The 15,185-nt window shown below is 56.4% G+C and overlaps 1 protein-coding gene across 1 annotated transcript in view; it reads left to right on the top strand.

The window, feature by feature from the left end:
• LOC142499873 (kalirin-like) overlaps positions 1 to 15,185 on the top strand; it is a 376,918-nt gene that overhangs the window by 299,349 nt on the left and 62,384 nt on the right. The window contains 1 exon segment of the mRNA XM_075609896.1: positions 7,257 to 7,379. Within this exon segment, the coding sequence (XP_075466011.1) occupies positions 7,257 to 7,379 (123 nt within the window).

Here is a 15,185-nt window from a genome sequence, read left to right on the forward strand (position 1 = left end):
GCTGAAGCCATTCCCCCGCCCGTGTATCGTGAGCGCGCTGAAGCCATTCCCCCGCCCGTGTGCCGTGAGCGCGCTGAAGCCATTCCCCCGCCCGTGTGTCGTGAGCGCGCTGAAGCCATTCCCCCGCCCTTGTGTTGTGAGCGCACTGAGGCCATTCCCCCGCCCGTGTATCGTGAGCGCGCTGAAGCCATTCCCCGCCCGTGTGTCGTGAGCGCGCTGAAGCCATTCCCTCTCCCGTGTATCGTGAGCGCGCTGAAGCCATTCCCCCGCCAGTGTGTCCTGAGCGCGCTGAAGCCATTCCCTCGCCCGTGTATCGTGAGCGCGCTGAAGCCATTCCCCCGCCCGTGTATCGTGAGCGCGCTGAAGCCATTCCCCGCCCGTGTATCGTGAGCGCGCTGAAGCCATTCCCCGCCCGTGTATCGTGAGCGCGCTGAAGCCATTCCCCCGCCCATCTGTCGTGAGCGCGCTGAAGCCATTCCCCCGCCCGTGTATCGTGAGCGCGCTGAAGCCATTCCCCCAGCCCGTGTATCGTGAGCGCGCTGAAGCCATTCCCCCGCCCGTGTGTCGTGAGCGCGCTGAAGCCATTCCCCCGCCCGTGTGTCGTGAGCGCGCTGAAGCCATTCCCCTGCCCGTGTGTCGTGAGCGCGCTGAAGCCATTCCCCCGCCCTTGTGTTGTGAGCGCGCTGAAGCCATTCCCCCGCCCGTGTGTCGTGAGCGCGCTGAAGCCATTCCCCCGCCCGTGTGTCGTGAGCGCGCTGAAGCCATTCCCCCGCCCGTGTGTTGTGAGCGCGCTGAAGCCATTCCCCCGCCCGTGTGTCGTGAGCGCGCTGAAGCCATTCCCCCGCCCGTGTATCGTGAGCGCGCTGAAGCCATTCCCCCGCCCGTGTGTCGTGAGCGCGCTGAAGCCATTCCCCCGCCCGTGTGTCGTGAGCGCACTGAAGCCATTCCCCCGCCCGTGTGTCGTGAGCGCGCTGAAGCCATTCCCCCGCCCGTGTATCGTGAGCGCGCTGAAGCCATTCCCCCGCCCGTGTGTCGTGAGCGCGCTGAAGCCATTCCCCTGCCCGTGTGTCGTGAGCGCGCTGAAGCCATTCCCCCGCCCGTGTGCCGTGAGCGCGCTGAAGTCATTCCCCCGCCCGTGTGTCGTGAGCGCGCTGAAGCCATTCCCCCGCCCGTGTATCGTGAGCGCGCTGAAGCCATTCCCCTGCCCGTGTGTCGTGAGCGCGCTGAAGCCATTCCCCCGCCCGTGTATCGTGAGCGCGCTGAAGCCATTCCCCCGCCCGTGTATCGTGAGCGCGCTGAAGCCATTCCCCCGCCCGTGTGTCGTGAGCGCGCTGAAGCCATTCCCCTGCCCGTGTGTCGTGAGCGCGCTGAAGCCATTCCCCCGCCCGTGTGCCGTGAGCGCGCTGAAGTCATTCCCCCGCCCGTGTGTCGTGAGCGCGCTGAAGCCATTCCCCCGCCCGTGTATCGTGAGCGCGCTGAAGCCATTCCCCTGCCCGTGTGTCGTGAGCGCGCTGAAGCCATTCCCCCGCCCGTGTATCGTGAGCGCGCTGAAGCCATTCCCCCGCCCGTGTATCGTGAGCGCGCTGAAGCCATTCCCCCGCCCGTGTATCGTGAGCACGCTGAAGCCATTCCCCTGCCCGTGTGTCGTGAGCGCACTGAAGCCATTCCCCCGCCCGTGTGTCATGAGCGTGCTGACGCCATTCCCACGCCCGTGTGTCGTGAGCGCGCTGAAGCCATTCCCCCGCCCGTGTGTCGTGAGCGCACTGAAGCCATTCCCCCGCCCGTGTGTCGTGAGCGCGCTGAAGCCATTCCCCCGACCGTGTGTCGTGAGCGCGCTGAAGCCATTCCCCCGACCGTGTGTCGTGAGCGCGCTGAAGCCATTCCCCCGCCCGTGTGTCGTGAGCGCGCTGAAGCCATTCCCCCGCCCGTGTGTCGTGAGCGCGCTGAAGCCATTTTTCAGCCCAATTTGACATTCTCTGCTGTTATTTGTGAGGTTATTGATGTCGATGTTTTTGCCTTCTTCTTTTTAATCAGTTTTCTTCTTTCCATCTGCACATTAAAGCTGCAATCCACATTTTATTTTATTTTTTTCTTACTTTAAAAGACCCTTCCTTGCTTTTTTCATTCGATACTGTATAACCCCTGGAAATACCGGGACGCTAAAATGCAGCTCTCCCCAGAGCACAGTGCCGTCTAAAGGTTACCATGGTAACCCCGGATGCTAGATGAAGAAAACCATGGTTTTTAACACTATCATTTTTTTATTTCAAAGGGCAATGCCTGCTCACGGGTCAGACTACTCCGTGAGCCTCGGATACGCTTCTGGAGGAGATTGCTGCATTAGGGTGACATTTGCAGGGAACCAATTACTGGTCATTTCTTATGTCCGAATAATTAAGGACAGAGCCGTTTTTAGCTGGGATATAGTGCTTTTCATTCTTTATCCCATTAGGTCCATTCCATGTCCATTGCCTATTTGGATTATTCTTGAATAATGCATCATTATATACTGTCGAAGTTTGTACTTTCGGTAAATCCAACGTTCATTCCTTTTACCGAAACCATACTCGGTACAAATCTCTACAATGAAATCATCCATGATCAGCTGGAGTTGGCAATGTCCTTTGTTAGGAGTTTTTGGAGATTAGGGTTTTGGGATTCTGCACTTCAGTAACCCCGCCTGTACTGAAAAACTATGTAATGTGGCAGGTATAAGTTTATAGGGCTAGGGGTCCGTGTTAAAATGGGTAAGAGGTAAGAGTGGCTCACCGAGTGTTGCTTTCCATGTCATTACCCAGAATCCCTGCCTGCAGTGGAAGCACTGTATGTCATTACACAGAATCCCTGGCTGCAGTCGAAGCTCTGTATGTCATTACCCAGAATCCCTGGCTGCAGTAGAAGCACTGTATGTCAATACCAGAATCTCTGGCTGCAGTAGAAGCACTGTATGCCATTACCTAGAATCCCTGGCTGCAGTGGAAGCACTGTATGTCATTACCCAGAATCCCTGGCTTCAGTGGAAGCTCTATATGTCATTACCCAGAATCCCCGGCTGCAGTAGAAGCACTGTATGCCATTACCCAGAATCCCTGGCTGCAGTGGAAGCACTGTATGTCATTACCCAGAATCCCCGGCTGCAGTGGAAGCTCTGTATGTCATTACCCAGAATCCCCGGCTGCAGTTGAAGCATTGTATGTCATTACCCAGAATCCCCGGCTGCAGTGGAAGCTCTGTATGTCATTACCCAGAATCCCCGGCTGCAGTGGAAGCTCTGTATGCTAAGAGATAATGGGGAAGGACAGGGTTGCAGACCTGTCTGAGATGTGATTGCCCACAGGTGGCATTAGGATTTGCTGATGTTATGGTAGAAGTCTCCCACGGCATTGCCCGTGTGACTTGATGTTGGGACGCACACTTGGGTGATTTGAAGCCTGTATTGCTTTGATAATTGAACGATTATCCTGGCTGCTCTTTCTGATTAGCTTCTACACTCCACTGTGTTGTTTTTCCATTTCTTGTAAATGACTCTTCCATTGTCGGAGATCCGTAATATAATAAGTCGTCTGCTTTTGTGCTTAATGAGGTCTCCTCTTTTCTCCTTCAATAAGGCCAACAATATCCCATTTAGGGGCTTGTTCTAGAGCAGCCGGAGCGGCCGATCTGGCATTATACGGCCGAAATTCCCCATTGACTTCCGCTGATATAGAACAAGCCTCTTAATCTTTTCCCCCGGGTCCTTCTGTTCTTGCCACGCTGCTTCACTGGAGAGTCCAGTTGTAGGTAGCCAGACGGAGCTTTGAATGAGAGCTGGTGTTTAATCTCCGCGGATTCTTAGCACCCTCTGCCTTCTCTCTGAACGCTGCCAAGCCCAATGGTGATCTGGGCTCGGGAACACAAGGGGCATTGCTTCACTGAATCTTTTATATTTGGGGGTTGCGGCCTTACTTTCAATGCCAGCTTCAACTGCATGTGGGCAAGTACCGTTCCTATTGTTCAAGCTTTGATAGCAAGGCTCAACCAACCAGCACATGTGCCACTGTACCTCACAGGTGCCACTGTACCTCACAGGTGCCACTGTACCTCACAAGTGCCACTGTACCTCACAGGTGCCACTGTACCTCACAGGTGCCACTGTACCTCACAAGTGCCACGATACCTTCTATATCTTCTTGAACCCCTGTTGCCACCTTCCTGTTACTTTGAGGCAGTGAGATAAGGATTTGAGGGAAGGATATATATGTATATATACACACTCAGACACAAAGGTTGGAGCAAAACTCCCAGGAACTATATGCAGGGTAGAAAAAACACAAACAGTGCTACTCTGTGTATTAAAGTGTGTATCCCGAGGTAGGCGGGTAATGGATGCACTCGCAGGTAGCTGGATAAAGCCGGTGTGTATTGCGATTACACTGGTCAATCAGCAGTTGGACTTTGGGAATATGACATCAAGCCTCAGGATAGAATGGATATCCTACACCCAATGGTGCTGAAAGGGTGTCCAGGGTCACTGAAGGCTTGTGGGTATATCAGCGATCCTCTCCAGTGCGGTTATAGAGAGGAGGAGAATGGACACAGTGCAAGTACTGCTTTTAATAACAATTAAAAAGAGTAAAGATAGGGTTCAACTCACATACTACAGGTAAAACATAGCCATGGAGACCCCCAGGGTCACAGCGCCACCGCAGACCTCCGCCGATGCGCCGATCCGGGTTCCTCCTTCACAATGGCAGATACTCGGTGCTATCAGCGCCAGCCTCCACGGGAAGATAGGGGAGCAGCACACAGACGTCCCAATGGGCACAGGGGGGTCACAATTGGGACATCTGTGAGCTGCTCCCCTTCTACTTAAAATGTGCGTCATGTAGTTATTCCCTACGCCCTCCTGCTGACGCTCCCCAAATCACGAGCTGGTTACGTCTGGAGCAAAACTGTTGCTAAGTATCTTGATAGATGGATTGCGGGGAAAAAATGGCTCGTTTGGTTGAAATGCAGCGTTTCCGTCAGCTCAAGGAACATAAATACTACTCATTTTTACTCATTTCTTATGGAAAAAAACACGTGAAAAGGTGTTACATGGGTAAGTGCCTGCTCTTTTGTTCAACTCCAGCTTGTGTTGCTAAGTGGGGCTGCTCCTCCCCATCGCCTGCTCTTGTTATTGTCAGACGTCGGTGTAGTTCCAGTTCCCCGTACACAGGAGTTTAGGTTTCTCTGGTAGGCGGACGTTTCCATCAAATAGATTCAGCTCGTTCACAAATTCAAAGCATTTCAGGAACTGCAGGACCTGTGCTGGATGCAACAAGGAACCCGTCCCGGCTTCGATAAATAGCAGGAGTCTTCCTCTCCAATGATATTGCATTCCTTATCTAAGAAGAAGGATGAGATAAGGCGCTTGCTTTATTCAGTGTAGCATGAACGATATTTAATGGTGCAGTCACCCCACTGACTTGTAATTATCACTCTGCCCACACGCTATTGTGGGATATTTCTGCAGTTGTGTACTTTGGATGCCCATCTCACCCCCTGCTGTGTGCTGCCCATTTCACCCCCCTGCTGTGTGCTGCCCATCTCACCCCCTGCCGTGTGCTGCCCATCTCACCCTTCCAGTGTGCTGCCCATCTCACCCCCTGCTGTGTGCTGCCCATCTCACCCGCTGCTGTGTGCTGCCCATCTCACCCCCTGCTGTGTGCTGCCCATCTCACCCCCTGCTGTGTGCTGCCCATCTCACCCCCCTGCTGTGTGCTGCCCATCTCACCCCCCTGCTGTGTGCTGCCCATCTCACCCCCTGCTGTGTGCTGCCCATCTCATCCCCTGCGGTGTGCTGCCCATCTCACCCCCCTGCTGTGTGCTGCCCATCTCACCCCCTGCTGTGTGCTGCCCATCTCACCCCCTGCTGTGTGCTGCCCATCTCACCCCCTGCTGTGTCCTGCCCATCTCACCCCCCTGCTGTGTGCTGCCCATCTCACCCCCTGCTGTGTGCTGCCCATCTCACCCCCTGCCATATGCTGCCCATCTCACCCCCTGCCGTGTGCTGCCCATCTCACCCCCTGCTGTGTGCTGCCCATCTCACCCCCTGCTGTGTGCTGCCCATCTCACCCCCTGCTGTGTGCTGCCCATCTCACCCCCTGCCGTGTGCTGCCCATCTCACCCCCTGCTGTGTGCTGCCCATCTCACCCCCTGCTGTGTGCTGCCCATCTCACCCCCTGCTGTGTGCTGCCCATCTCACCCCCCTGCTGTGTGCTGCCCATCTCACCCCCTGCTGTGTGCTGCCCATCTCACCCCCTGCTGTGTGCTGCCCATCTCACCCCCCTGCTGTGTGCTGCCCATCTCACCCCCCTGCCGTGTGCTGCCCATCTCACCCCCTGCTGTGTGCTGCCCATCTCACCCCCCTGCTGTGTGCTGCCCATCTCACCCCCTGCTGTGTGCTGCCCATCTCACCCCCTGCGGTGTGCTGCCCATCTCACCCCCTGCTGTGTGCTGCCCATCTCACCCCCCTGCTGTGTGCTGCCCATCTCACCCCCTGCTGTGTGCTGCCCATCTCACCCCCTGCTGTGTGCTGCCCATCTCACCCCCCTGCTGTGTGCTGCCCATCTCACCCCCTGCGGTGTGCTGCCCATCTCACCCCCTGCTGTGTGCTGCCCATCTCACCCCCTGCTGTGTGCTGCCCATCTCACCCCCTGCTGTGTGCTGCCCATCTCACCCCCCTGCTGTGTGCTGCCCATCTCACCCCCCTGCTGTGTGCTGCCCATCTCACCCCCTGCTGTGTGCTGCCCATCTCACCCCCTGCTGTGTGCTGCCCATCTCACCCCAGTGCCGTGTGCTGCCCATCTCACCCCCCTGCCGTGTGCTGCCCATCTCACCCCCTGCCGTGTGCTGCCCATCTCACCCCCTGCCGTGTGCTGCCCATCTCACCCCCTGCTGTGTGCTGCCCATCTCACCCCCTGCTGTGTGCTGCCCATCTCACCCCCTGCTGTGTGCTGCCCATCTCACCCCCCTGCTGTGTGCTGCCCATCTCACCCCCTGCTGTGTGCTGCCCATCTCACCCCCTGCGGTGTGCTGCCCATCTCACCCCCTGCCGTGTGCTGCCCATCTCACCCCCTGCTGTGTGCTGCCCATCTCACCCCCTGCTGTGTGCTGCCCATCTCACCCCCTGCCGTGTGCTGCCCATCTCACCCCCTGCTGTGTGCTGCCAGCTGCCCATGTCTTCCTGGCAGAAGATGCTGCGTTTCTCCTTAGTGTCCCTTTCTTCGCTGCAGATGTTCGATTGGATCACACACAACAAGGAGGTCTTCCTGCAGGGTCACACGGAGATTGGGATGAGTTACCAACACGCCCTCGACCTACAGACCCAGCACAACCACTTTGCTATGAACTCCATGGTAAGTGCCGCACATTGCGTTCCTAACACACACATCTCAGCCACTTGTGAAACATGTATTATTGTATTATATACATTGTATTATTGTATATATATTATGCGGTTCTTCTGTGTGCACTCTGGAGATATTGAATATTAACAGCGCACTGGGGCACTCAGATGGCCGCCCGAATGTCCATGCATTAGGCAAAGAGGGATGACCATCGTAACCTTGATGCCAAGGAAATAAAAATGTAGGTTCAAGTTCAAGAAAAGGAAGCGAGAGAAGGAATCTGATCACAGTAATACACTTAGGTGCGAAGAGAGATCATTAGGCTGGAGGTTTCAGGATGCACATTTGTGTAACGGTTCCAGTTGGACATATTTACTAATCCTAAATCCCGCATCTCCCCGGGTTCCTATATCCTGAATGTCCCCGGGTTCCTATATCCTGAATGTCCCCGGGTTCCTATGTCCTGAATGTCCCCGGGTTCCTATGTCCTGAATGTCCCCGGGTTCCTATGTCCTGAATGTCCCCGGGTTCCTATATCCTGAATGTCCCCGGGTTCCTATATCCTGAATGTCCCCGGGTTCCTATATCCTGAATGTCCCCGGGTTCCTATATCCTGAATGTCCCCGGGTTCCTATATCCTGAATGTCCCCGGGTTCCTATATCCTGAATGTCCCCGGGTTCCTATATCCTGAATGTCCCCGGGTTCCTATATCCTGAATATCCCCGGGTTCCTATGTCCTGAATGTCCCCGGGTTCCTATATCCTGAATGTTCCCGGGTTCCTATATCCTGCATGTCCCCGGGTTCCTAGATCCTGAATATCCTCGGGTTCCTATGTCCTGCATGTCCCCGGGTTCCTATATCCTGAATATCCCCGGGTTCCTATGTCCTGAATGTCCCCGGGTTCCTATATCCTGAATGTTCCCGGGTTCCTATATCCTGCATGTCCCCGGGTTCCTAGATCCTGAATATCCTCGGGTTCCTATGTCCTGCATGTCCCCGGGTTCCTATATCCTGAATGTCCCCGGGTTCCTATATCCTGAATATCCCCGGGTTCCTATGTCCTGAATGTCCCCGGGTTTCTATATCCTGAATGTCCCCGGGTTCCTATATCCTGAATGTCCCCGGGTTCCTATATCCTGAATATCCCCGGGTTCCTATGTCCTGAATGTCCCCGGGTTCCTATATCCTGAATGTTCCCGGGTTCCTATATCCTGCATGTCCCCGGGTTCCTAGATCCTGAATAACCTCGGGTTCCTATGTCCTGTATGTCCCCGGGTTCCTATGTCCTGAATGTCCCCGGGTTCCTATATCCTGAATGTCCCCGGGTTCCTATATCCTGAATGTCCCCAGGTTCCTATATCCTGAATGTCCCCGGGTTCCTATGTCCTGAATGTCCCCGGGTTCCTATGTCCTGCATGTCCCCGGGTTCCTATGTCCTGAATATCCCCGGGTTCCTATGTCCTGAATGTCCCCGGGTTCCTATATCCTGAATGTCCCCGGGTTCCTATGTCCTGAATGTCCCCGGGTTCCTATATCCTGAATGTCCCCGGGTTCCTATCTCCTGAATATCCCCGGGTTCCTATATCCTGAATGTCCCCGGGTTCCTATCTCCTGAATGTCCCCGGGTTCCTATCTCCTGAATGTCCCCGGGTTCCTATGTCCTGAATGTCCCCGGGTTCCTATCTCCTGAATATCCCCGGGTTCCTATATCCTGAATGTTCCCGGGTTCCATTATCCTGAATGTCCCCGGGTTCCTATGTCCTGAATGTCCCCGGGTTCCTATATCCTTAATGTCCCCGGGTTCCTATATCCTGAATGTCCCCGGGTTCCTATATCCTGAATGTCCCCGGGTTCCTATGTCCTGAATGTCCCCGGGTTCCTATGTCCTGAATGTCCCCGGGTTCCTATGTCCTGAATGTCCCCGGGTTCCTATATCCTGAATGTCCCCGGGTTCCTATATCCTGAATGTCCCCGGGTTCCTATATCCTGAATGTCCCCGGGTTCCTATATCCTGAATGTCCCCGGGTTCCTATATCCTGAATGTCCCCGGGTTCCTATATCCTGAATGTCCCCGGGTTCCTATATCCTGAATGTCCCCGGGTTCCTATATCCTGAATATCCCCGGGTTCCTATGTCCTGAATGTCCCCGGGTTCCTATATCCTGAATGTCCCCGGGTTCCTATATCCTGAATGTCCCCGGGTTCCTATATCCTGAATATCCCCGGGTTCCTATGTCCTGAATGTCCCCGGGTTCCTATATCCTGAATGTTCCCGGGTTCCTATATCCTGCATGTCCCCGGGTTCCTAGATCCTGAATATCCTCGGGTTCCTATGTCCTGAATGTCCCCGGGTTCCTATGTCCTGAATGTCCCCGGGTTCCTATATCCTGAATGTCCCCAGGTTCCTATATCCTGAATGTCCCCGGGTTCCTATGTCCTGAATGTCCCCGGGTTCCTATGTCCTGAATGTCCCCGGGTTCCTATGTCCTGAATGTCCCCGGGTTCCTATGTCCTGCATATCCCCGGGTTCCTATATCCTGAATGTCCCCGGGTTCCTATCTCCTGAATATCCCCGGGTTCCTATATCCTGAATGTCCCCGGGTTCCTATCTCCTGAATGTCCCCGGGTTCCTATGTCCTGAATGTCCCCGGGTTCCTATCTCCTGAATATCCCCGGGTTCCTATATCCTGAATGTTCCCGGGTTCCATTATCCTGAATGTCCCCGGGTTCCTATGTCCTGAATGTCCCCGGGTTCCTATGTCCTGAATGTCCCCGGGTTCCTATGTCCTGCATATCCCCGGGTTCCTATATCCTGAATGTCCCCGGGTTCCTATCTCCTGAATATCCCCGGGTTCCTATATCCTGAATGTCCCCGGGTTCCTATCTCCTGAATGTCCCCGGGTTCCTATGTCCTGAATGTCCCCGGGTTCCTATCTCCTGAATATCCCCGGGTTCCTATATCCTGAATGTTCCCGGGTTCCATTATCCTGAATGTCCCCGGGTTCCTATGTCCTGAATGTCCCCGGGTTCCTATGTCCTGAATGTCCCCGGGTTCCTATGTCCTGAATGTCCCCGGGTTCCTATGTCCTGAATGTCCCCGGGTTCCTATGTCCTGAATGTCCCCGGGTTCCTATGTCCTGAATGTCCCCGGGTTCCTATATCCTGAATGTCCCCGGGTTCCTATGTTCTGCATGTCCCCGGGTTCCTATATCCTGAATGTCCCCAGGTTCCTATGTCCTGAATGTCCCCGGGTTCCTATGTCCTGAATGTCCCCGGGTTCCTATGTCCTGAATGTCCCCGGGTTCCTATGTCCTGCATGTCCCCGGGTTCCTATATCCTGAATGTTCCCGGGTTCCTATGTCCTGAATATCCCCGGGTTCCTATGTCCTGAATGTCCCCGGGTTCCTATGTCCTGAATGTCCCCGGGTTCCTATGTCCTGAATGTCCCCGGGTTCCTATGTCCTGAATGTCCCCGGGTTCCTATGTCCTGAATGTCCCCGGGTTCCTATGTCCTGAATGTCCCCGGGTTCCTATGTCCTGAATGTCCCCGGGTTCCTATGTCCTGAATGTCCCCGGGTTCCTATGTCCTGAATGTCCCCGGGTTCCTATGTCCTGAATGTCCCCGGGTTCCTATGTCCTGAATGTCCCCGGGTTCCTATGTCCTGAATGTCCCCGGGTTCCTATGTCCTGAATGTCCCCGGGTTCCTATATCCTGAATGTCCCCAGGTTCCTATATCCTGAATGTCCCCGGGTTCCTATATCCTGAATGTCCCCGGGTTCCTATATCATCTATAACATATACAGTGATAGAAGCGCTTAGGGGATCAGCACCAGGAACATATACAGTGATAGAAGCGATTAGGAGATCAGCACCAGGAACATATACAGTGATAGAAGCGATTAGGAGATCAGCACCAGGAACATATACAGTGATAGAAGCGCTTAGGAGATCAGCACCAGGAACATATACAGTGATAGAAGCGCTTAGGGGATCAGCACCAGGAACATATACAGTGATAGAAGCGCTTAGGAGATCAGCACCAGGAACATATACAGTGATAGAAGCGCTTAGGGGATCAGCACCAGGAACATATACAGTGATAGAAGCGCTTAGGAGATCAGCACCAGGAACATATACAGTGATAGAAGCGCTTAGGAGATCAGCACCAGGAACATATACAGTGATAGAAGCGCTTAGGAGATCAGCACCAGGAACATGTACAGTGATAGAAGCGCTTAGGAGATCAGCACCAGGAACATATACAGTGATAGAAGCGCTTAGGAGATCAGCACCAGGAACATATACAGTGATAGAAGCGATTAGGAGATCAGCACCAGGAACATATACAGTGATAGAAGCGCTTAGGGGATCAGCACCAGGAACATATACAGTGATAGAAGCGATTAGGAGATCAGCACCAGGAACATATACAGTGATAGAAGCGCTTAGGAGATCAGCACCAGGAACATATACAGTGATAGAAGCGATTAGGAGATCAGCACCAGGAACATATACAGTGATAGAAGCGCTTAGGGGATCAGCACCAGGAACATATACAGTGATAGAAGCGATTAGGAGATCAGCACCAGGAACATATACAGTGATAGAAGCGATTAGGAGATCAGCACCAGGAACATATACAGTGATAGAAGCGATTAGGAGATCAGCACCAGGAACATATACAGTGATAGAAGCGCTTAGGAGATCAGCACCAGGAACATATACAGTGATAGAAGCGCTTAGGAGATCAGCACCAGGAACATATACAGTGATAGAAGCGATTAGGAGATCAGCACCAGGAACATATACAGTGATAGAAGCGATTAGGAGATCAGCACCAGGAACATATACAATGATAGAAGCGCTTAGGGGATCAGCACCAGGAACATATACAGTGATAGAAGCGATTAGGAGATTAGCACCAGGAACATATACAGTGATAGAAGCGCTTAGGAGATCAGCACCAGGAACATATAGCTGAACTTTAATAACATAAATCCGTTACTATAATAAAACTCGGTGACGCAACAGGAGCGTTTAAAATGGCTTATCTGAGTAAACAGTCCAAACAGCACGGGGGCTCCGTGGGGCGGCTCCGTGGGGGGCTCCGTGGGGGGGCTCCGTGGGCGCTCTGTTGATTCTCCATAGGTCTGTAAGTTAAGAGATTTTTGCAGTGATAGAAATCCCGCCTGTTGGGGGGTCTGCTCCCGCCGGCGTCCCCCTGCGATGTGTTGGGGGTCTGCTCCCGCTGCGTCCCTCTGCGATGTGTTGGGGGTCTGCTCCCGCTGCGTCCCTCTGTGATGTGTTGGGGGTCTGCTCCCGCTGCGTCCCTCTGCGATGTGCTGGGGGGTCTGCTCCCGCCGGCGTCCCTCTGCGATGTGTTGGGGGTCTGCTCCCGCTGCGTCCCTCTGTGATGTGTTGGGGGTCTGCTCCCGCCGGCTTCCCTCTGCGATGTGTTGGGGGTCTGCTCCCGCTGCGTCCCTCTGTGATGTGTTGGGGGTCTGCTCCCGCTGGCGTCCCTCTGCGATGTGCTGGGGGGTCTGCTCCCGCCGGCGTCCCTCTGCGATGTGTTGGGGGTCCGCTCCCTCTGCGTCCCTCTGTGATGTGTTGGGGGTCTGCTCCCGCTGCGTCCCTCTGCGATGTGCTGGGGGGTCTGCTCCCGCGGCGTCCCTCTGCGATGTGTTGGGGGTCCGCTCCCGCTGCGTCCCTCTGCGATGTGTTTGGGGTCTGCTCCCGCTGCGTCCCTCTGTGATGTGTTGGGGGTCCGCTCCCGCCGGTGTCCCTCTGCGATGTGCTGGGGGGTCTGCTCCCGCCGGTGTCCCTCTGCGATGTGCTGGGGGGTCTGCTCCCGCGGCGTCCCTCTGCGATGTGTTGGGGGTCCGCTCCCGCTGCGTCCCTCTGCGATGTGCTGGGGGGTCTGCTCCCGCGGCGTCCCTCTGCGATGTGTTGGGGGTCCGCTCCCGCTGCGTCCCTCTGCGATGTGTTGGGGGTCCGCTCCCGCTGCGTCCCTCTGCTATGTGTTGGGGGTCCGCTCCCGCTGCGTCCCTCTGTGATGTGTTGGGGGTCTGCTCCCGCTGCGTCCCTCTGCGATGTGTTGGGGGGTCTGCTCCCGCTGCGTCCCTCTGTGATGTGTTGGGGGGTCTGCTCCCGCGGCGTCCCTCTGCGATGTGTTGGGGGTCCGCTCCCGCCGTCGTCCCTCTGCGATGTTCTGGGGGTCTTCTCCCGCCGGCGTCCCTCTGCGATGTGTTGGGGGGTCTGCTCCCGCCGGCGTCCCTCTGCGATGTGTTGGGGGTCTGCTCCCGCCGGCGTCCCTCTGCGATGTGTTGGGTCTGCTCCCGCTGCGTCCCTCTGCGATGTGTTGGGGGTCTGCTCCCGCTGCGTCCCTCTGCGATGTGTTGGGGGGTCTGCTCCCGCTGCGTCCCTCTGCGATGTGCTGGGGGGTCCGCTCCCGCCGGCGTCCCTCTGCGATGTGTTGGGGGTCTGCTCCCGCTGCGTCCCTCTGCGATGTGTTGGGGGGTCTGCTCCCGCTGCGTCCCTCTACGATGTGTTGGGGGGGTCTGCTCCCGCTGCGTCCCTCTGCGATGTGCTGGGGGTCTGCTCCCGCTGCGTCCCTCTGTGATGTGCTGGGGGGTCTGCTCCCGCTGCGTCCCTCTGCGATGTGCTGGGGGTCCGCTCCCGCTGCGTCCCTCTGCGATGTGTTGGGGGGTCTGCTCCCGCTGCGTCCCTCTGCGATGTGTTGGGGGTCTGCTCCCGCTGCGTCCCTCTGCGATGTGTTGGGGGGTCTGCTCCCGCTGCGTCCCTCTGCGATGTGTTGGGGGGTCTGCTCCCGCTGCGTCCCTCTGTGATGTGTTGGGGGGTCTGCTCCCGCTGCGTCCCTCTGCGATGTGTTGGGGGGGTCTGCTCCCGCTGCGTCCCTCTGCGATGTGTTGGGGGTCCGCTCCCGCTGCGTCCCTCTGCGATGTGCTGGGGGGTCTGCTCCCGCTGCGTCCCTCTGCGATGTGCTGGGGGTCCGCTCCCGCTGCGTCCCTCTGCGATGTGTTGGGGGGTCTGCTCCCGCTGCGTCCCTCTGCGATGTGTTGGGGGTCTGCTCCCGCTGCGTCCCTCTGCGATGTGTTGGGGGGTCTGCTCCCGCTGCGTCCCTCTGCGATGTGTTGGGGGTCCGCTCCCGCTGCGTCCCTCTGCGATGTGTTGGGGGGTCTGCTCCCGCTGCGTCCCTCTGCGATGTGTTGGGGGTCTGCTCCCGCCGGCGTCCCTCTGCGATGTGTTGGGGGTCTGCTCCCGCTGCGTCCCTCTGCGATGTGTTGGGGGGTCTGCTCCCGCTGCGTCCCTCTGCGATGTGTTTGGGGGGTCTGCTCCCGCCGGCGTCCCTCTGCGATGTGTTGGGGGTCTGCTCCCGCCGGCGTCCCTCTGCGATGTGTTGGGTCTGCTCCCGCTGCGTCCCTCTGTGATGTGTTGGGGGGGCTGCTCCCGCTGCGTCCCTCTGCGATGTGTTGGGGGGTCTGCTCCCGCTGCGTCCCTCTGCGATGTGTTGGGGAGTCTGCTCCCGCCGGCGTCCCTCTGTGATGTGTTGGGGGGTCTGCTCCCGCCGGCGTCCCTCTGCGATGTGTTTGGGGGGTCTGCTCCCGCCGGCGTCCCTCTGTGATGTGTTGGGGGTTCCTCACCCTCTGGTGTTGGCGTCCCACCGTGTCTCCGTGCCAGGGTGTGACCGGGAGGACTGCCAGCACAGGTAATCCTTTCTCCCTGAGTCTCTGTAACTGGTACACACGTTTCTCAGCGCTGTATATATGTGTGTATATGTATATGTATATGTATA

This window comes from Ascaphus truei, chromosome 7 (genome assembly GCF_040206685.1).
Source record: "Ascaphus truei isolate aAscTru1 chromosome 7, aAscTru1.hap1, whole genome shotgun sequence".
NCBI classification, from domain to species: domain Eukaryota; kingdom Metazoa; phylum Chordata; class Amphibia; order Anura; family Ascaphidae; genus Ascaphus; species Ascaphus truei.